Genomic DNA, 23290 nt, shown 5'->3' on the forward strand with positions numbered 1-23290 from the left:
TACTGAAGGGATTAATGCATCTTTGAGGGATGAAGTTGCCTTGAGAGAAAAGTGAGGACTATTTATCATCATACTCCTGATGATTAAAAGTTGAAGCAGCATTACATCAGTTGGTGTCAAAACACCATATTCTATTAGTCTATTAACATATTCCACACCAGTGTTTTTCAAACTTGGCAACTTGAAGATGTGTGGGTTTCAACTCCCAGAATTTCCCAGCCAGCATAGACTATGTTAAAAAACCTTGTATCTCATCTGAAGAACTGAAATTTTTAAAAAAGGAAAAAAAAAGAAGGTAGCTGGCCCCATTTTATCAGCAGCATTTTCTTCTGTCTTCTCCCTTTTACTTAGTTTCTTTATTTATTGATCATTGCTTTGGCAGCAACTGATGTAATACTGCTTCAACTGTTAATCATCAGGAGTATGCCATATGGGGCTCTATGTTTATTTTTCCCCCCAATATGTGCCAATTTCTTCCTCTGTTTTTCAGAGCTGAGCTTACAGCGTCATTCTATCTATATTACCATTTCACAGGCGTTTGAGCCGCCCGTGCAGCCGTGGTTGACGAAATACTGTTGTACGTTTGTAGCATCCCACACAATCTAGTTGGGTGCCAGTATCCTCAGTATGAACAAGTTTGAAAAACCCTGTTCTACACCAATACCTGTAACATTAGTGCTGTGGAAAACACTCTCAAACATGTTATAGCACTGAAGAGTGATAAATGTTTATAGGTTATCTATTATATGGTACTAGTTCACCTTTACTCTTAACATTAATGTCAGATTATCTTTTAAGTGAGGAATGCTATATCCTTCATGCTTCCATTATTCAGTGTCTTGGGTTCGTGCTCTATTTCTATCTTCATCTTACATTTCCATAAAAACATCCCCTTAGCTGGGGTCATAGCAGCTAAAGGATCTAGAATGGTATCAAATCAATGCCAATTATCTTTCCACCGTAAAAAGGTTTAAGATCACCAGTGCAATCCAAACCAGAAAACACACGAATTAGACAGAGGAGGATCATCAATGCCTAATTTAACATGCATCATTCTAGCCAAGTTTAGAAAATTAGGCTCTGCAGCAAGTTTTTTTCTTATGAAAGAGCCAAAGTGACACCCAATATGGCAGGACTTCTGAAATTAACAACTCCAGAATTCAGCAAAATAGTCCCTGACTAAATAAGGCAGGATGTATTTCTTAATCTCCCCCACTTTCTTTTTCTAGCCAGCATTCTAGAAGCTGAAGTCCACATGTCTTAAAGTTGCTGAGGATGAGAAACCCTGTTCTAGACCGCTAACTCAGAATGTTCAAATGGACTTGCAACTTACTGTATGACCAATATGGCTTGCCTATTTGAGATAGCTGGACTTAGACAAATATATACCTGATACAAATATATGATTATACAAATATATATGTTTCATCTGCATATGATGTTGTCTACAATGTTGGCTACTGTATTTGAAAACTATATAATAGTTCTGGGAAAAATGCAGAAGAGGGAAATCAAAATAATCACCTTCTCTGCCAAAAGAAAAAGGTAGAATTTTTGGGACTGTTTAATTTAGAAAAAAGACAAGCAAACTGGGAAATGATTGATATGTATAAATCATGCCTGTCATGAAGAAAGATGGGCAAATGTTCTCCTTTTCTCAAAACATTAGGGTCATCCAGTGAAGCTGACTGAATGGAAATTCAGAACAAACCAAACCAAACCATTTCTTCACGCAGCTCATAATTAAACTGTGGAGGTTATTACTACATCATATGGTGAAAACCACTAACTTGGATGCCTTTAAAGGGGGTAGAGAAATTCATCTGTCAAAGGGCTTGACTATAGGGTACCATGGCTCCAAACACCAGTTGAAGGGAACAATAGCACAAAATGGGTTCATCTTCACCTCCTGCCTGAGAGTATCCCAAAAATATTTGGAATAACAAATAACACATGAAATGCTGTGTAAAACAAATGGTCCATCAGGGCTATTCTTATATTCTTATATACTTTTCATGAAACTACAGCCCAAAAATATTTGGAATAACAAATAACAAATGAAATGCTGTGTAAAACAAATGGTCCATCAGGGCTATTCTTATATTCTTATATACTTTTCATGAAACTACATAATGCTTCTCCCCAGAAAATTCTGTGCCAGCTTAGTTAACTGGAAGGTACAGTGTATAAGGATAATGTTTTTGTGCACATTTGCCTTGAAGGAACTCATCAATAGTTGTGTTTTTCATTATAACTGAAATGTAACACACTTGGCTAGGAAAAAGCTATATGAGAAATTGGTGAGGGAGATCTTTTTTCTCCATCACATGATTATAGGGTCATCCCTATAAACAGTGCATAGTGGACAGATAAAAGCCAATGTTTCACATGCAACAGATCTACCAGAATTAATGCTGATTTGCAATTGCTTTAAAAGGGGGTTAGATAAATTAGTGAGGATAAGGCAATGAGGTTATTTATGTTATGATGGCTTGATGTTTATCCCCTCCAGCATCAGAATCAGTAACTGTTGTTGTAAAAAGAACCAGAACGTGTTACTACAGTCTTGTTCTGCCTGTGGCTTCTAATGGTCACTGTGGGAACATCATGCTAAATCAGATGAATCTTAAAGTAGTCTAACTGGGCTTTTATATTTTTTAGGCTACTTCCCAATCTTATGATATACCATGCATTATCCAAAATTAAAACTATTCTACTAGATGGTGCCCTGCTTCCATATATTTCTACAGACTTTATGCAAACTATTGCTCACAAGCCATTGACCTTAGTGCATTTATTTATTTAAATGCACAGGTTAATTATAGATAGATAACTCTTCATTTCTGCTCCTGGGTAACTAATAACTCATTGAAAATTCCATCCTCTTCTGCTTAATGCTTTATGGAAACCCCAGTCACACATATTCTGTGTTCTGTTGTACTCCACTGAGAGTTTCAATGGCAGTATCAGATGCAGATAATACTAGCCCAGGGACTGAAAGATCAAAATGGAAATAGCCCTCCAGCTTGCTTTGAACAGAAATAATCATTTTTTAATTTCTAAAAAATGGAAAGAATTCTGATAATTTTTTCAGCCATCTGAGGCTCAAAAGAAAAAAAAAAATTACAGTGGGCCAGGACTGTCCCATCTCTTCCTGGATTTTCAATTGCTTTCACCATTCAGGTATGTAAGGGGAAGGGGGACACTTTACAGAGAGAAAAAAAGTCCCGTTGTTTAGAATGGTGTATATAATTCATGATTTCTTTAGCATATTAATTTTTTACTTGAACATTAATGTTTTAAAACTATCAATACATTACCTAAAGTACTATATTACATAATGTTTAATTCATGATGTGAGGAACATTAATTAAATGAAGGGAATACTCTTAATTACTTATGCCAAACTGCCTCTTTATCTGGCTCTGATCCTTTCTGCAAATTCAGATTTAACAACGAAGATCAGAATTTGACAATGATTTAAAGAACAGTACAGTAGAGAAGACAGATCTCTGGGTGATATATTGTACAAGTATTCTTGATGGCTTGGGAACAGCACCAACAAAACGTCCTCGGTTATCCTGTTTTGGAAGGAAGGGAGAGAGGGGCGGGGCGGGGGAGAAAGAGAAAGCTAGAAGTAGATCTCGTCATGAAAGAACAGAAAGTTCTGTTAAATTGTAGACCTCAAACAATTCCCAAATTATGAATTTAAAATTCTGAGAATATCTATTTTGCATCCTGTTCTGGTTGGTGGATCTCAGAATTGTAGTAAAAGAGAAAGAGAGAGAGAGAGAGAGAGAGAGAGAGAGAGAGAAATAGCTCCTGTAAATCTTAAGTCTGTCTTCCCTTGTTGTAGTAAGCTCATGAAATAAAACAAAAACATTACCCATCTGTATGCTAGCAAAGCAAATTGAATAGATACACCCAGATAAGACAATCATTGCAACTACCTGGTATACTTTGCCTTCTGGAGACCAAGGCTGTGTCCAGTCCACCTGAGTCTTTGCTTCCTTTTGAATAAGGCCCATCATCTACAAAAGAAAGAAAGAAAGAAAGAAGCCCTGAAATTGTATGGGTTCTAAAATAAAACATTGTCTCTTTATTACCGTAACAGCTTTGTAAAAGTGCTTCTATGATCTTTTCTACCCTTATATTTAGGGCATATCACCCTTAAGAGAGAGCAGTGGTTGGAAATGATATCTTTAGGGTGATTTCTCCATCTTTTGTCATAGCATCTTGAACACAATGGGCTCTACTGCATGGAGTTCAAATAGGTTGAAGTACAAATGCAGATAATGCCAGGTTGACTATCCTGAGCTAGAAGATTTCTTATTTATTTGCAAGTATTTGTATGCCACTTCTTCTTGTGACTCTAAATGGCTTACCATAGCTATAAGAAAATATCCATTACATTCATTAAAATGGTGACTGTCTTCATCTTGCAAAATAGCTTTCTCTCAATCCCATGTGTCCTACTGTCACTGGCAGAATCAGAGATATCAATAAATATGCATAAGAACTATTTAAAGTTGGGTCAGGACTGTGGGAGGATTTCATATGGAAGATTTTGCTATGCAAAAGATGAATGCTATACCCTAATATCTAAAGCCCTTTTTTTCAGAACGGTAACAGCACTGTTCTTTCCCCCCAGAAATAGCCCTTTACAGGTGAAAGAATATCATTCCCGTAAGTCTTAAGTATACTATAATTCTTGCAAAGAAATGCCTGGTCTTTGGAAATAGAACAATAGAGAACCAACAGAAGTCTAAATCATCACACCTGAACTCAGTCACACCTTCTGTTACATCCCTTATTTCAAAGTCACTGTTTTCTTGCAGTGACTGCAAGGAATTTAAGGAGAAGGAAGAGTGCTTAGTGGGAGGGAGGGAGAAACAGCATTTGGAGGAACATCCATTTAAAATCCAAACTGTAAGATGGGCTTCATTTGCAATGTGCTGTTTTTCCATTGAGGGATTTGGTTGCCAAGTAATAAGGACTTCCAAATCACTTCTCCAATACATATTAACTGCAACAATTCCAGAAAACTCAGGACTGATTGAATAAAAACAATTTTAAGACAACCCAAGGGTCCAATAGTTATAATACATCTCAGTGCAGTTCAGTGGAATGTCTGCAATTTACTGCCCAGGAAGAGTTATTCCTCATGTTTGAAACTGACTCCCGCTCCCTGTCCCATGTATGGCCTTTGCAGTACCCAGAGAAAATACGTTCCCACAAACAAGACAAAAATAGCATATTTAGAACAGAAGCAGCAACAGCAGTTGGAGGGAGGAGGACATTCTCACATGTGCATAGAAGCTTCAGTTCCATACATAAATAACCATATCTGGTGACTGTTAGGGGCAGACATGGCTACGTACTTATGCATACCAAGTATCGATGCGTAATGAAGGAGTTCCATTTAGAACTTCCAGCTGGGAAAGAAGACAGCTGAAGAATTTATCTTCTTCCTCCTACCCCCCCCCCATTTTAATATCATCTTAAAAAGCCTGGCAAGGAGGCTATTAAAGAGGGCCCTAGAACATGTTACATGTGTGAGGCAGTGAAGTTGGGGTTGCTGTCTGTGCTTGGGAAAAGTAGCTGCAGCCAGGCAGAAATGCTTCTCACCCCATTTCCCTCATACACTAATTCATTAACTCACAACTTTACTCACAAGCATCCAAGCTGGTGTTCCATCTGCCTGTGATAACTGAGCCACACCCTGGCGTTTTCAAGGACATGCCGGCATCCAAAGGCAGCCTCACCCTACTCAGGCTCTTAGCTTAGAAAAGCAAATGCTATGACAGAGTGGGCAGGTGTGTGCAGGAGGAAAGGTGATGAGCAAACGGCATACAGATATAGAAGCGGAGCAACATCTAAAGATTGGCAGCTATTACAAGTAGGCAAGAGGACTATTATTCAACTGCCAGGACCACAAGTTCTGGTGAGCAGCATATCCTGGTGGGAATCCTGCCTGGAGCTTGGAGTTTTGCCAGGGGCTCAGTAGTGACTAGAAGAGGACCAACCACACTGAGGCTGCACCTCAACCAAACTAGTATAAGAACTTTTGGAAGGAGGCAAAGGTTATATGCCACTTTACAGACTTATAGACTTTTGCCTGAACTAAGTGTCAAAGGACTGAGTATTAAAGACATATTTCCATGACAACAACACCTTGCACCTTGTCCTAGATGGGTGATGAGCAATAGTCTGTTGTTGAGGAAAGTGTGTGCATTTTGTACAAATTGGCTATGCTGTGGTGTGTCCAGTCCCTGGAAAGCAAAAAAACCCTCAAAACATTATGATGGGATAATGCAAGATAGATAGATAGATAGATAGATAGATAGATAGATAGATAGATAGATATAAATATAAATATAAATATAAATATAAATATAAATATAAATATAAATATAAATATAAATATAAATATAAATATAAATATAAATATAAATATAAAAGATTCTCATGTGAGGATGAAATAGGAAGAGAAAAATATCTCATAAAGTTAACCTGATAGACGAAGCAGGAAGTCAGCCAAATGTGAGCCCAAGTTGCACCGCAGGGAAACAAAATGCAAGTAAATGTCAAGTCACACTTCAACAGGCACCTTCCTTGACTGCTAAAACATTTGGGTCAGATAATGAGCAAAAGCAAACACTGTAGCATCCTCCTTTGGGCTTGGGATGGAAGGAATAATTGAAAGAGTGGTGGCGATGCTAATTGTTTTGCCATACAACCTGTCAGTAAAATGCCAGATAATTTTTTGACCAGCCGAGTTGTTCAACTGCTAACTGTGAATGGTGAACATACATTTATTATTACTGGCTCAGACCATTTAGCTGTTTGCACAAGATTTACTTTGGGCTACATTTCTGGAAGGCTAGCTTAGTTGTAAAGCTTGTTTGCCACTATCCCACATACCTCTGAAGCAGAGTGTTACTGATTTTGAGGGCAGAACAGCAAACTTTGCTTTGGGCTTGCTGAAAGAAATGTCAACCTTCTCTCATATTGCTGAGGTGTTCAGATGGCTGAGGCTTTTCTGAGCCATTCATGTAACAATGGATTCCATGGTTCCTCCTAAACTATGTTATTCCAGTAGCAATACTGTGTGGAAGGACACAACTAGGTTACTATCCAAAGTTGATAAAAGCCCTATTTTCCGGAGATAATGTCCAGCATCAAAGCTGGGTCCAGGAGGATTCCTAGGCTGCAACCTGATCTTTAAGGAAAAGTGCAGTTCCATCCCAAGCAAGCCTATCACTCCAAATCCTGAACCAGCTTCTCTAGCCCTGAAATCAGCCACAATTCCTACTCAGAGAAGTTTGTCTTCAACTTGCTCTCCAAACCGAGTCTCTAAATACATATGGAGGCTTATGAAATATACAATGCACAGCTTACAGAAAAGAAGAGAAGTACAGCTGAATATTAGCATATTGGTGCCAACTGACTCTAAACCCTGATATGATCTTCCAGGCAGCTTCAGATAAATACTAAATAATACAAATGGGACTGTGCATGACCTCAGGACAATGTCTAAGGAGTCAAGCAGAATTCTCCCAATTCCACCTTTAAAAAGTGCTTAGAGAGGAAAGAGTGGAACCATAAATAAACACAGAACTTCTGACTCCCAGCTCTTTCAAAAGTTTATATAGGACATCATGGTCATAGTGTCAAAAGCTACTGAGAAATCCAGAAATACAAACAGGTTAGTATTCCTCTCATCAATTACTTGACCTTAGATCATCATCAGGATAATCAAGGCTATCTCCATGGCAGATCCTGCTTTGAATCCAGACCAGGAAGGTTCTAAATAATTTGTTTCCTCTAAGAGCTCCTGGAGTGCAATGCAATTGTCTTTTCCAAAAGCTTGGTTAAAAAAACTGTATATTGGGCATCATCCATACTTGTTAACATTGGTCAGGTCCAGAGATAGCTTCTTAAGTAATACCTCAGTACCTCTGTTAACAAAGGCATGGGAGGAAGGCTATTTTGGCTGCAGAGAAGTTCTAAGAATCTCAGAAATTATTGGAAGGATAGACTCCTTGGAGATCAAGCTACAGAGGAATCTAATGAAAGCAGTGTGGTGAAGTGATCCAAGGACCTTAACTTCTTCCTGCCTTCCTTGAGAGGCAGATAGCTAAATTGATTCATACAGATGTTTTTACACAGTGGATACCTTAGATACAGTACCATCCAAAGTAGCCTTATGAAAACTGGTTGCATTAGAGGTTAGATAGTTATACAGCTCCAGCTGGTCTTTCAGGGTTGTGTCATCTGCCTGAGAGACTTAAAGAACTCCACTGGCTTTCACTCAGCAGATAAATACTTTTTTTCTTCTCTGAGTGTCATGGCATAAATATTGTAAATGCATCTGTGTTCTCTAGAATCTAGTTAGACTCATGGGAATCTAATGGACCTTAGTACCACAGATAAGCTGGAAGGGCTGAGCCATGGTTTCAGTTCAAGTGGTGCTGATGAGGCCACTCGATAAAGCCCTGTACCATCATAGCGTCTTCTCTTTTTAAAAACATGTTTGCATTTCCTTCAAAAGAAGCAGAAATCTGTTTTCTAGTTCTGCCTCTATTCTGAAGCCAAATCAAACTAAGGGCAGAATTAGAAAGCAATGGGTTGCTTCTTGTTCTTGCTCTTGCTCTAATCTGGCTTCCCAACAGACATTGTCAGAGGAAAGGCAAAGTCTTAGAAGCAATGCTTTATACTTGCAGAGAAAAATAACATTTTACAACTTCTTTCTAAGAAGGAAATATTTAATTTAATTAATTAATGTTACGCAGAACAGTTAAACTTTTGAACAAATCAGATAGCAAGTGACCATTTTAGAAAGAATCATGAAGAGGAGGGAAAAGCCATAGCATATAACAATTCATTTCTCTCACTGAGCAGATACTATTCCGACTTCTATTTGAAAGTGTTCAGTAGCGTGTGCACAAATGCAATTGGTTTGATTCAGCAATGAGTCAAATTAATCAGTTTGCTGGTTTTCCATCTACATGCCCTGAACATCTTTTTCACAATGCAGTGAAAAGAGGATTTTGCTGCTTTGATATTTTCTCAACAAAAGCATTTATTACAAATGGAGTCAGTGCCCTTTGTAAAACAGAACCAAATCTCATCCTCTGCTCTGTATTTTTAAGGCATAGATTGAATTACAGGTGGCTTCCAGGAAAAAGCCCATCATAACATAGCTGCAAAGAGGACTTATTGTTTTTTTTTTTTAATCTGCACTCAGTCATGACCAATTCTGCGGCGACTGCCTGGACAAGTCCCTGCAGTTTTCATGGCAAGGTGTTTTGGAAGTGGTTTGCCAGTGCCTCCTTCCTAGAGCAGAGCCCAGCTGATGGGCACAGGAAGGCGGGGTTTCCGCTGCTTCACATCTTTTCAGACGTACGCAACTTCCGCATTACCAGCAACTGGTCCCATCTCCCACACAAGGCGCCGCCAGCATTTTTTCCTCCCACCAGGGTGAGAGTACTTTCTCAGGTTCTTGGTGACCCAAGCTCCACATACAGTACATCTGGGTCATATTGACTCTGCTATTACATCATTATTTGTAGTGCCAGAAAGAAAACAATGAATTCTCAAGAGATCACAATATAGAAACATCTTTGGCTAGAATTCCTGATTGGTGTACATGCTTAGGATCAAACTAAAAAAAATTCAGAAGGTGCAAAAGGTTATAACCTCAGCCTTTTGACAGAGTGGATCTGAGCTAGTGTGATGCTATGATTAAAGATACTGGAATAGGACTTGAGAGACCCACGTTCAAGCCTACTCTTGGCTTGAGAAGTTCGTTGGGTGACTCGATTCAACCCACCTTGCAGAGCTGATATTAATGAGAAAAATTGCAGAAGATCCTATCACACCATTTTGAACTTTGACTATAAATCTAATGAATAATCAACAAACGGTAAATAAATGTGTTGATGTGGATGGCAAAACCTTCCAAATGAATCCAAGCTATCCTTAGAAATAATGTGTCAAAAGGCTGGCTTCATACACAATGTAGTTGTGGGTGAGACAGAACTAAGATTTTAACTATGCAATCTTTGGGGCAGGGGGGAACTTCCTGCATCCTTCCTTATAAGACCACAAATTACAAGGGAATAGGTTCATTTTGGAATTACACTACCTTGACATTTCTTTATCTATTAAAATGTTTCCACCAAAGTAATCATTAAAGAACATCCTTCATATCTTTCTTATCTTTCCTTCCCCCCACCCCTTTTAGTTGAAAACAGAATTTATTACAGAAGCCTGTAATCAAACAGGCAAATCCATTCATCCCAAAGGAGGAGAGAAGAATGAATGAAAGTGTTTCTCCTTACCTTATACACAAGTATGTCTAAAATAAAATTATTTACAACTTACAAAATACTTGTATTCTAGAAGGAATAAGATTTGAACCAGCATTGTCTGAAGTTTTAATGTGAAAATTGTGCTAATCCTTGGCTAATTTACAAAAAGAAGTTGTCAGAGTGGATGAACACTAAGAAAGCTGATTTGTACAACTACAAATTATAAAAAACATCCTGAGGTCTTTAATACATTAACAAGAAATTGCCTGTTTCCAGCCAGCAACCACTTTTAGTGACTGTTATCAGTAAATCATTTGATGAATAATAGATTCATCAATTCATTGTGGTTGAAACTCAAATCTCTCCAGACCAAATACGATCTTACATATAGCACATCACACTAATTCCACTTCAGCTTCAGTCCACCTCAACATAGCTCCTTCATGTTATTAGCATTACTTTATCTTTATAAGGAACAAATTAAAAAGTCTCCTGGATGAGGCTAAAGCCCTGTCTAATCCAGCATTCTTATGAAAAAGAGGCTAATATTTAAAATTTAATATTTAATATTCTCCTTGCTGGCTGGAGAATTCTGGGAGTTGAAGTCCACACTTCTTAAAGTTGCCAGGGCTGAGAAACACTGATTTGAGGTATGGAGCCATAAAGACTACTTGTCATTTATAGCTCTAAATTTCATGAATTTGTCTTGTCTCTTATAAAGCATTTGGATTGGTGGCTATCAAACCCTCTGATGCAGCAAATGCCATAATTTGTTATGCAATGTATTGAGAAATACTACATCTTACTGGTCCTGAATCTTCCAGCATTTTGTTTCAATTAAAAGCTGAGAAATACAAATTTTTATTCTCATTGTGATTTATATATCATTATTATATTATCATCTCCTCTCCCACCTTCTTTCTGAGCTAACAAGCCCCAAATGCTGTAATTAGTCTCACACACAATTTAGTTTAGGCTTTTAATAGTTTCAGTTGTTTATTTTCAGAACTTTTTCCAGCCCTACACTCCCTTTTTGTAGTGCAGTGACTGGAACAGGACACAGTCTTATAAGTGAAGTCACAATCATTGTGACTTCTATTAGGGCATTATCATTCTAACAGTTTTATATTCAGCCCCATTCCTAATGATTGCTAACATGGCATTAGCCACATGCTTATTTGACTTTTTCCCTGAACTCATTATCCCCTTCTTGGTGATATTTGCTGGATTTATTTCAGGATTCTGTCATCCCATGAAGAAATCTAGCACTTTGACTCACTTGCCTTCACAGCTAATTTAAGAACGGTAATATGACTGGCCTGCAAAAGTATGCTGGTTTGAGTTTAAATTTATTAATGTATTTTATTAACTTCCAAAAGCTATGCTTCTTACTAAGCTAGGACTTCTCTAAGTTTTCCTAGACTTGTCAGATGCACCAACATTTTCTATCCTTATGAAAAGGAAAAGAAAAAAAAAATTCAATGCCATCCCAAGAGAAATGCTAGGCATATAAGGTTTCTCCAGCACAGTATTTTAGACTGCCATTTCTGGCAGAGTTTATTTACAAAGCCATGCCAGGACAATTTTATATTAATTCTTTGCTCACTGTGTCAGACAATTTGTTAAAAAGAAATTAGGAAGAGAAGAAATTGCTTATTTTACTGTTAGCAGAATATCTGAAAATATGTAAAGCTTCACTGGGCTCTTGCCACTTCCAAAATGAAATGTTGCAAAAATCTTATCCATATATTTGCATTCAGAAGGAGCCTTCACATTCAAAACTGAGACAGGTGTTTATCAGTTCAATTCTCCCACAGGAGGGTGTCCAGATTTATTTGAATGTTTCCTCCTCCACTTCCTTACAGGCAAGCTTTCAGTTGTTCATGACAAGATGCAAAGCTATTTCCAAAGGATCTGGCATGGAGGCAAACAGCAGGAGAGGACGGAATAAGAATTCAGAAACTGGCCAATACAGTTCTGAGAGTTATTTTAAAAGAAAAGATCTAACACATTCCATTTTTCCCTGAGGTAACTACTGTATTTACCCAGACAAGAAGACAACCCATGAATTTAAGATAACTCCACAAAGGAAGAATAGAGAGAGAGAAAAAAAATCACAGCAAAAAGTCCTATGCAATGCCCAGCTACCTTACCTAGGCCTGTCATCAATAGCTGGAAGAAATCCTGAAGACTCTCCCCTCTCCAATAAAAATGTGCATGGTTGTCTTTTTTTTTTTTAATATACCTGTCAGAAACCACATATCAAATCAGAGCAAGGCCAGAACACATATGGAGATGATGATATAGACAAGCCTTAGCCTAAGGAAATCTGGTCACTAATGGTACTAGTACTGAAACAAGAGTTCCTTGCTTTACAAGGACAAACACAACAGGAATATGGCATGTAAGGAGTCTGAACTGAGGAAAACCTTAAATTCTCAAGATACGAATAATGCATACTTAATTGGATATTCTAGGAATAAGTGAACATGACTTGGCATGGGTTTCTTCAAATTACACTATTCAGGGTACAAGACTATAAGAAGCAATGAAGTGACCATGAAACTCAAATCTGCTCAGCTACAATACAATAAAAAACAATATCACTTCTATTAGAATTAATAGTTGTCCAACAGACATCAGTGTTACACAAGTATATGAGCCTACAGATGTATTGTTGGAAGACTAAGGAATTCCATGGCAAATTGCAAAATAAACTAAATGCATCTTCTAAAAGGACATAGCAATGCAAAAGTAGGAGAGATGGAAAATATAGGGAAATTTAAACTGGGTAGCTGAAATAATGTGCCAAATAACAATTTGCAAATCTCTTTGCAAAGATTTTTTGTTTATTGTCAATGCCTGCTTCAAACAACATAAACCCAAACTCTATAGATGGACATCGTCATATACACAACATTGGAATCAATCAGACTTTATGATAGGAAGCAGATAATGGAGAATATAGTCAAGCAGAAGACTTTGAGATAGAGATTCGGAAGCAGACTATGAATTTATGGTGTCAAATATACATATTAAAGAGCTGGCAAGATTTGACTCGGAAAACATACAGTCAGACTATAAGATCAACCAAAGAGGCAGATTCAGTGCCTTTAACTTATGTGAAAGAGAGGCTGAGGAGCTATGAGAATAGATGAGAGACACTGTGTACACTGAAGTGAAAAAAAAAATCCCAACATTTTAAGAAAGAAAAGACCCAAGAGTCTTTCAGAACAGCCTAACAAGATAGCCAAAAAAAAAAAAAAAAAAATGGAGGATGAAAGCCTTGAGCAGCAAAAAGGATGCATAACAACTGAATGCAGATGTGCAAAATAAAGCAAGAAAAGGCTTGGGAAGATACCTCATCTGATATATTGACAAATAGGAGAACGTAACCAAGGAAAGAAAAATGAGATATGATTTTAAAAAGCTCAGAGAAAATACACCAAAATTTACAGCCAAAGTGGGAATACTCAATAGCAATCAAGAAAGGAATCTACAGCATTGGAGGCAGATAATGTTAAAGAAGGATGGAAAGACTTTTACTGAAACTTTTTACAAGTGACACATAATGCCATAAACCTTTTCAGAGAAAGAGTGTATTGGAGAGTAAAGTGTAAGAGGCAATAGACCACCTGCCAAAAAGAAAAGCACCAGGCACAGGTGAGATTCCCTGAATTGTCTAAAGGTACAGGAAAAGAGGCAGTTATGCCAGCAGCTCTGTTTACTGACTACATCAAGACTGTTGACTCTGTAGATAATTCCAGAATGCAGAATATAAGAAGGCTGATGGATGTGCCAGAAGACCCAAGTGTTCTTTTGAGGAACCTTTACAATAAATCCTAGACTGTAAGAACTGAGTCTGAAGAAACAGCATAGTCCAGAATAGGGAAGGAAGTGTGTATGACAAGGATACATATTGTCCCCATATCTGTTTAATTTATAAAGTAAACATATTATAAGAAGGGTAAGATTGGCAGAGTGACAGCTGGAATCAAATTTGTGGCTGAAACACAAGCAATTATAAATGTGCAGACAACCACCATCTTCTTAACTGAAAACAAAGAAGAGCTTGTTATGAAAGTAAATAAAAATGAAAAATGAAATACAGCTTAATGACAAATAGTAAGAAAACAGTAATGTCAACCAGCATGTTAGTGAATTCACAGTTAATTACAAAGAATTGAAGACAGAGAATAAAGAAGCAGAGTCTCCTGATGAAGAAAGAGAAGATTCATCCTAAGGAGGATGGCAATGACAGACTTAAGACTGTGAAGAATAAAGACATTTCAATGATAACAAAGACCGGTACGCTTAGAGCAGTGGTAATTTACAATTGTGAAAGCTGGACACTGAGAAAAAAGCCAGAGAACAAAGATTGGCATCTTGAAATGAAGGACTGGGAAACAGTTACTAAGAGTACTTGCAAGAAGAATTAATTAAGTGGTCCTGGAAGAAATGAAGACTGACTACTCCCCCAAGCTGATCATGAACAAATACAAACTCACATACTTTGGACTTGTGATGAGAACAAATAATGGCCTGCTTGGCAAGGTTGACAGAAACAGAAGAAAGGGAAGAAAACCGATAAGGAAGACAGATGGATCAAGGGGATCTCCGAAATGTCTTTGGAAGTATTATAAATTATCTCCATGGATAGAGATGGTATACTAATTTGATAGCTGCCTTGGAAATTTCCTTAGTTAGATGCTAAGTTTTTTGATAGCTGATGTTTGGCAATCTTGCCAACAATTGGCCAAAGCAGTTGTTTCCACCTTCTTCAGATTCCTTTGTTTTTAAGCTGAATGAATGATATACTCAATCCACAGGTACAGTATCATGTAAGGTTACGCCAACCACACTACCTCCCCAGCACTACCCAGGAGATACCCTTCAAATTCAAATGCAAGAATGTTCCAGGACAGCACAGGATCATCAAGTGAGTGAGTATAATCTAACCATCATCTCAAATATCTACTAATGATTTGTCTCCAATGCAAACTCTGCCACCTCATTGATCTACTCTCCATTTGAAGACAAAGTTAGAAATTCACAAGATGAAATCAAACATTTACAAACCTATTTAACCCACCACCATCACCACCTCCATATTATGTTTGTAATTGCCAATGCTTCTTTGTATCTACCCATGGCAGTAACTCAGTAATGTACTCCACACCGCTTTAATGACATTCATGCCCTGCATGGACTTCAGTTACACATGATGTATGTTCAAGACTTTCCCCATTACATGCTGCACCCTCAGATTTTTCTTTTCATGGTTTATTCTAAAGGCATTATCCATTTTCCCACATAGCCTACTTAAGGCATGCAAATTTCATAACCACTTACTGCTTTATTCGTAAAAAAGGAATCTGTAAAGGTAAACAGCCATTCATTGTTCAGTTAAGAACTCTATTCTTTGTGTTCCTGAAACTCTTTCTGTGAGATTTTCAAAGAGAAAATTGACTTCCAGGTGCATTTAGACTTGATATGAGGAGCCATTTCCCATGATGATTTTTAGAAGAACTCTAGATATCAGTAAAATTTGGTTAGTAACAGATATAACATTCCTGAAAAAGAGAAGGCTGCAGAAGTATTTCTTTCTCTCCTTTGCACATAACCTTTCCCATAAACATAGGAAGAAGGACTGACATTAGGCCAGAGATTTCTTAATGTTTACAAAAAGGAAAGTAGGAATAGTATTGCTGCACAAGTAATCAAAAGGGATCTGGTAGGACCTTTCCAGGCTAACATGTTTTTCTTAAAAAAAAAAAAAGATTACATTTTTGTCAGCTACAGCTCACTGCATCAGATGCAATGGAGTGGCTAGACTGATGTAGGGTTTAAATTGGGATGGGAGGGAAGGAGGGGAAGACCAAACACAGAAATGCAGATGCATGTCATAGATGCCCTCTTCTGCCAGTAATGCCCCTCTGGATTCAACGTAGCACAAATAGGCCAAACTTTGCACAAAAAAATCAATGGACACAAGTTTGACCTGAGGACTCAAAACAAGGCAAAGTAATATCAGAACATTTCAGCTTCCCAGGACATTGTACTAGAGATCTCAAAATGACCATTTTGGAAGAAGTGAGACTTTAACAGCACAAATGAGTGAGAGACTGCTGAACATCAAAAGGTTTCAGGCTATCTCAAAAGTTTTCAACAAATATAGTGGGTTTTTAACACATTACAATTGTTAATCAATAAGGTACTTGTCGTCTGTCTCGCATGGAACCTGCATCTACATAACCAACCTGTCTTCCCCTTCCCCACCCAGCTTTCTCCCAATTTAAATCCTACATCAGTCCAGCTATTCTATGCATCTGATGAAATTTGCTGCAGCTCACAAAATATGCATTTTAATAAAATTTGTTAGTTGGAAAAGGTGCTACCAGTCTCCCCGATCCTCTCCGATGGCATGACAAAGTAGCAACAATGGTGCATTGGAATATCTGCAAGAAATACCAAGCAAGAACTGGTGGGACCACAAAACAGACAAAATAACAGAAAATGAAGAAGCTAAAGTGGTCTGGGATTTTAGAATTCAAACAAACAAGCACCTGCCACACAACACCCCAGACTTAACAATTGTTGATAAGAAAGACAAAAAAGTCTGCATAGTGGACATTGCAATACCTGGAAACAGCAGAATAGAAGAAAAAGAACTGGAGAAAATCGCCAAATATAAAGACCTGCAAATAGAACTAGAATGACTATGGCAAAAGAAAGCAAAGATAGTACCAACAATTATAGGTGCCTTAGGTGCAATCCCAAAACATCTGGAGCACCATTTGAACACCATCGACATTGACAAAATCACCATCAGTCAAATGCAAAAGGTAGCTTTAGTTGGAACAGCTTATATCCTGCGACGATGCCTTTAACACCATCAAACAACCACATCTGCCTATCCCAGGTCCATGGGAAGGACTCGATAGGTGGATAAAAATGCCAAATTCAGTCTAAACATCTGGCTGACCATGCGACCAATAATAATAAACAACCAATAAATAAATACAAAAGCTAAAAACTAAAATGTAAAATGGCAACCAAGCCCAGAACAAAACAAAGCTCAGAGGGGGGACTCTCACTCAACCGACCCCTAATGTCTGGGGGATTACCTAAATAGTAAATATGCATTCAAATCTAAAGAAATATGTGGTATTTTGCTTTAAATCATATAGTGATTGTGTCAGCTTCTGTTCACTTAAGGGCTCCTTGAAACACATTTTGCTTGGGGTGCCTAAACTTTGGCATGTAACTCTCCATGTCCATGAAGCTCAACTTCAGTGAGTTTCTACCTTTATAGAGGTCACAAGGCCAGAATTTTGGAGAAAGCAGGGTACAAAGCTACACCCAGAAATGTATATGTCACTTATGTGTAAGTGAATACATAAATTGCCCATTGCTACAATAGTATGGGGGGGGGGGAGGAGAGAGAGAGAGAGAGATTCACTTATCTAGGATGTGCTGTGGAAACAGATCTACAAGCTAGCCTGGGAAATAATAACATCAACAAAAAAGCCAAAATATGTCAATGGTCAATTACTTCTGTATTATTCTCAAGAAAATTACAGAGATGTGTCTATGAAATCACTAGGAGCTGAGCTTCACTTGAAGGAATCTTTCTCCCAAATATTTGTCCCAGATCAAGTTGGGTTTCCCTTTTCATGACTACAGTACCCTTTTGGGGAGGCAGCAAACACTAATGATAGGCTTTCCATATTTCATCAGAGATGTCTGGCTTCTTCTGGATGCCAAACTGATCTCTTACATTGGACAGTGTCTTTAAAAGGGACTCATCTATATATCCAGATGGTTCATTGTGGGGATTAGCATTACTGGTTCCTAAGAGGCTGTTGATTTGGAGTCAGTTACAAACGACACATTATTCTCTTCAGAAAAATGTAGTAATGTAGGAATGAAGAATGAATTCTAGATGAGGTAGGAGCTCCAGGGCAGGAGCTCTGGGAAAGGGAATGAATAACGTCTACAATGGGAGGTATGGTCCAACAAAAGCAGAAGCTATGAAATTGGAGAAGGCTAATTGGTGGATATGTGTCACATGCAAATACATATACACATACAAATCTTGTAAAGATAGGAACATAGATGTAATTAATTTTAAAAATAAAACTCATTCTTCAGGCAGCCCTGTATTTTAGATTCTGAAACTTAGCACATACTGTAGAACTACAGGTTATAAGCATTGCAGAATAAACTATCTGAAATATATAATTAACTTAAAACTTCAGCCCTGAGAAGCCACCCTTATCTAGTCATCATGTCTAATGGAATGCATAATGCAGTGTTATTGATTGATTGATTGATTCATTTATCATATTTATATAGCCGCCCCTCTCACAAAAAAGTGACTCTGGGCGGTGTATAGTACTCAAATTGTTTTCACTAACAGATATTGAGTTCTACATAAAATAGATTTAAAAATACATATTTTAAAAAAGGGAGGGATGCAGGCAAAGGGAGGAATGCAGGCAGAGAGAAAATTACTTTTTGAGAAGCGGGCTAGAAATTATTTCTATCAGATTTGGTAAGAAGAGAATTCTGAATTGTTCAAAGTATATGTTCACACCCTCTTTGGTATTAACCTTCAATTTATATATCTATGGCTCTTAAAAAGTTAGACCAGCAAGCATAAACAAGCTAACAAGGCTGGCTTTGGAGCCAGGATTAACAGTTTAGAGGGGGGAAACAGCAAGCATGGTATAAGAACCTTCTCGCACCAGATTCTTTCCAACAAAGATTCACAGTGCGTTTCTGTACGGCAACCTTCCGCTGTAAATGAAGACAAGGAATTGTTTTCCAGATTTCATCCTCTTCCTCCACTTTGGTGACAGTGATGGCCAAGTGCTCTGTCTGAATCACAATTAACGTGGCCCATGATTGATAGATTTATCTTCTTCTCTCCTCCTACCCATGCCAGAAAAGCAAGCACCAATTACTTCCCCATCTGTGTGCATATCTTTTAAGGAGGGTTGGAAAAAGAGCGACAATCGTTTCCAGTTCTTCTTGTTACTTGGGCTAGATGGGGAACTTTGGCAGAACTCGTGTCAATTTATTTCACCCAGTTTAAAAGCAACAACAAACCAGCAGCAGCAGCATCAACTACAAAGCCCACAAAGAAACAGCCAGCATTTTGCCAATTCAGCAAGCTAGGGATGGACTAAGGAAAGCAGGGAGCATGGATCAGTCCAATATCAGCAGTCACCTTTGGGGAGGAGTGTTAATTTAGTCAATGTCTCACTTCAAACCTTAAGTGACACCATGGAAGATTGAAAAGAAACTGTAATCAGGAAGCTCGACAATAATTTTATTGCCTCTCTAAACAACAGATCAATAATAGGAAGTTCCACCCAGAACTGCAGTGATAGCTATGACCAAATTATATTTAAAAAATTGAAAATATCCCTTCAGATCAGTTGGGATTTCAGCCAGTCTATCTCAGGCTTTGAAGCTGTATTGCCTTGACAATTTACTCCCCCCAGTACCTTGGCTGTGCTATTTTGAATCAAAATCTTGTATTATTCACTCCTTCTGTGGGCACAAGACATTGTGTTTGCCTGTGAGTAGGGAAACAGGCTCAAATCCCCACCTACTATTGAAGTTCACTTGATAACTTGAGGCCAGTCAGTAACTTTCAGACTAATCTGTCTCATGAGGTTGTTGCGAGGATACAACTGGAAGCAGAATACTATGTAACCTGCCCTGAACAACTACAATTAAAATAAATACAAGACCACTTCTGTCCAATCTCTGCCGATCTCAAAAAGCTAAGCAGAAGTAGTCTGAGTTAGTCCCTGAATGGGAGGCCACTAGGAAATACCAAAGGCGTAGACTAGTCTGAGAAGTTGAAGAACTTTCTCAGAAGGTGGCAGAGACCACTTCTATAATGTTGGCCAGAAAACTACATGGGGGTCTCAGATATAGTTTGCACTGGCAAATTAGAGAGTTTTTCAATCACTGGCTTGGTTTTCATGACTGAACCTAGACTGAACCTAGTCAATATGATTGGCTGTTTCTCAAATAAAAATGTGGCCCCTCTTAAAACAAATTGCTGAGCAGTGGTTTCAGCTGCACATTCAATTTCCAGTCAGCATTACCTCTACCATTAATTATATTCGTATATGGAAGAAATAGTATAAGAGCAAATCAGATATGCTTTTCCTGGTCATGTCTGAAAATACTTGCAAACTGCAATCCTATTTCCCAATATAGTTAATTCCCATTCAAAATCAATAGGGCTTAGGAGTATTTAATAGAATATTGGATTGCAGTTTAATTGATCAAACCTCCAGGCTGACACAGTCTTATCTGTTGCAAAAAGGCATTTAGTGGCTGAAATTAAAGAGGTATTTTATTTAAATGTCCTGTATTATTAACTTAAAATTATACAGAACCATAAAATGCTGAAATTCTCCCTTGAGTTGCCCCAAGTTTAGTTCATCAATACTTCAACCATGAAAGCCCCATTAATTCTACTTGAAACCAAAGGGAATCATACTTTTGGTTAATACAAGATATACAGTTTGTATGTTAGGTTGGCCTTATCCAGGCAACAGATGCTATCTGGAAAATACAGGACTATTAAGTAGAATATGGAATCCTTGCCCTATAGCAAAATGGAGGAAGAGGGCAATAAAGTCAGAATTTATTTAAATTAGTGGTTCAAGAATGACCCCATCCTCTCCGTAGTTCAATTCTCACCTGAAAGATAATGGCATCTCATTCCCTCTGCTTATATCTGATGGAGGGATAATCGCTCCTGTCCCACAAAGCCTAGGTCTTGCTCTCTTCCCCCATCAGCTGAGAAATGGATCTTGTGTGAGCTGAGACATATGAAAATGGCACATTGTTCTGTGCTGTTCTTGCCAAAGGACGAAGAGTTGATGGGAATAAAAGCCAACTAGACCCGCCAGTGTTGTTTTCCCCCCTTATATATTAGGAAGAGTAAGTCCAAAGTTTCCTGGAATTTCCTGCTTTGTCAGGTATACATAGTATGGGACAACAAGGGGATGGAGGCTACAGTACATGATTTAGGATTATGCATTCTGCGTTGTTCAAGCATATTCCCCCTTCAACTGAGTAGGAGACCAGCAGAAAGGCATCTTTGATCTCTAGGGAAGACTGAAAGGAAATCTCTCTTTCTACTGCACTTAAGACGACAACTGGGAAGAAAATATCACTCCGTCAAAACTGAAGTCACAGGTTTAAATCCAAGAAGTTGGATTATTAATTTTGGTCCAGCATTTTAAAATACTTTGTTAATGAAACAGAAGGCTGCATAAAGGCTGATCCAACAACTGATTTAGAAGTGCTACTTGGGCTATTATCTGAAAAAACCTTCACAGCTAAGAATAATGTAAGAAAGACATCTGCTTATAGTCTGAATTGCAGGAAAATGTTAATTTCCTTCATCTTTCGTCTATTCCTCCCTGAATACAGGGAGTATTCAGGCTGTGCTCTATTTAGTGTTTGAATGTAGTGCATATTAACAATATTGCTGGACAATATTTGCTTATTTATTTGGTGTGATTTTAAGATTCCTCACGAATGAAAATGCATATACAGTGGTACCTCTACTTACGAATGCCCCTGCTTACGAAATTTTCGAGATACGACCAGCTCCTCGATGTGCGAACTCCGCCTTGAGGTACGGCCATTTTTCCGCCCCTGACACGTGGTCCGCGGGCGCTTTTCCGCCCCTGACACGTGGCGTGCGAGTGCTTTTCTGCCCCTGACGCCGGCGCGCAGGTGTTTTGCCGCCCCACCGTGTGGTCCGCGGGCGCTTTTCCGCCCCTGACGCGTGGTGTGCGAGTGTTTTGCCACCCCGCCGCGTGGTGCACAGGCGTTTTGCTGCTGTGTGGTGCACAGGCGTTTTGCCACACCACCGCGCAGCGCGCGGGAGCTTTTCCGCCCCTGACGTGTGGTCTGCGGATACCAGAACGGATTAACGGTAATTACATTGAACCTTATGGGAAAATTTGCTTCGGGGTGCAACCAAATTCGGAGGGCGGAACGGATTAACCGTATTTACATTGAGCCTTATGGGAAAATTTACCTCAACTTGCGAGCAACTCGACTTGCGATCAGAGTCACGGAACAGATTAAATTCTTAAGTAGAGGTACCACTGTATGTCTTCACAATGTGATTTTAAAAAAAATCTTACTATGCAGAGAATGGGGGGGGGACCTCTCAATCCACTACTTTCAGGAACTCCAAAATGTATGTTTTTTAAAAATTTTAAAAGGGGGTTGCTTTGAGGATGCAGTGCTGGAAAGCTTAATTTCAGCATAGTCTGGGCCCTATCTCTTCCTGTTTTCTACACACACTCTTATGTACCCAGCCCCACTACATTCAACTTTCTTTCGTATTTCTCCTTGACATGCCCCACACTCACTTCCAAAAAGCATACTTACCTTACCCCCTCCTTAATCATGATCCTTTTGTTTTCACATTTGATATCCATCATACACCGCTCTTACTGCATTCAGCAACCAACCTTCAGCTCTGTAATTGTATAAGAGCTTCCATAATTCAAGCCTATTCACTTTATCATGAGTTTTCCCTACATTGACCAAACTACAATAAATTTTCTTTTTCACATTCATACTTTTCTCAGTGACTTGCTGAGAAGCGAGTCTGGTCTGCAAAGCCCCTGCTCGGCAAAAAGCTGTGGCACACTTGCTAAATGTTGAACATTATCACCTCTCATACTCTTTCAGTCCAGAGCCTGCCATCACCTTCCCAAGGACACAACAAACTAATTTCCTTGTAGTTTCTGCATTCTCAACAGCATTCTTCCAATTGTCAGGCACAGATGCATCTTCATGTAGACATGAAACAGATCACACAACCGTTCTATTATCAAACAACATCCATCATAACATTCATTTCAATTCCATTATTTGACATATTAATTCCTAAACGTATCTTTAGACTCCTACTT

General features: G+C 38.5%; 1 protein-coding gene across 1 annotated transcript in view; it reads right to left on the reverse strand.

The window, feature by feature from the left end:
- Window positions 1-23290, reverse strand: part of GRIP2 (glutamate receptor interacting protein 2) — a 125443-nt gene that overhangs the window by 78398 nt on the left and 23755 nt on the right. Inside the window, exon 2 of the mRNA XM_025165524.2 lies at window positions 3951-4031. Coding sequence (XP_025021292.1) covers window positions 3951-4031 — 81 coding nt within the window. The remainder of the gene's footprint in view (window positions 1-3950; window positions 4032-23290) is intronic.

This window comes from Python bivittatus, unplaced genomic scaffold (assembly GCF_059951505.1).
Source record: "Python bivittatus isolate LINGU-HERP-01145 unplaced genomic scaffold, Pbiv_v1 ctg000080_np1212, whole genome shotgun sequence".
Lineage (NCBI taxonomy): Eukaryota > Metazoa > Chordata > Lepidosauria > Squamata > Pythonidae > Python > Python bivittatus.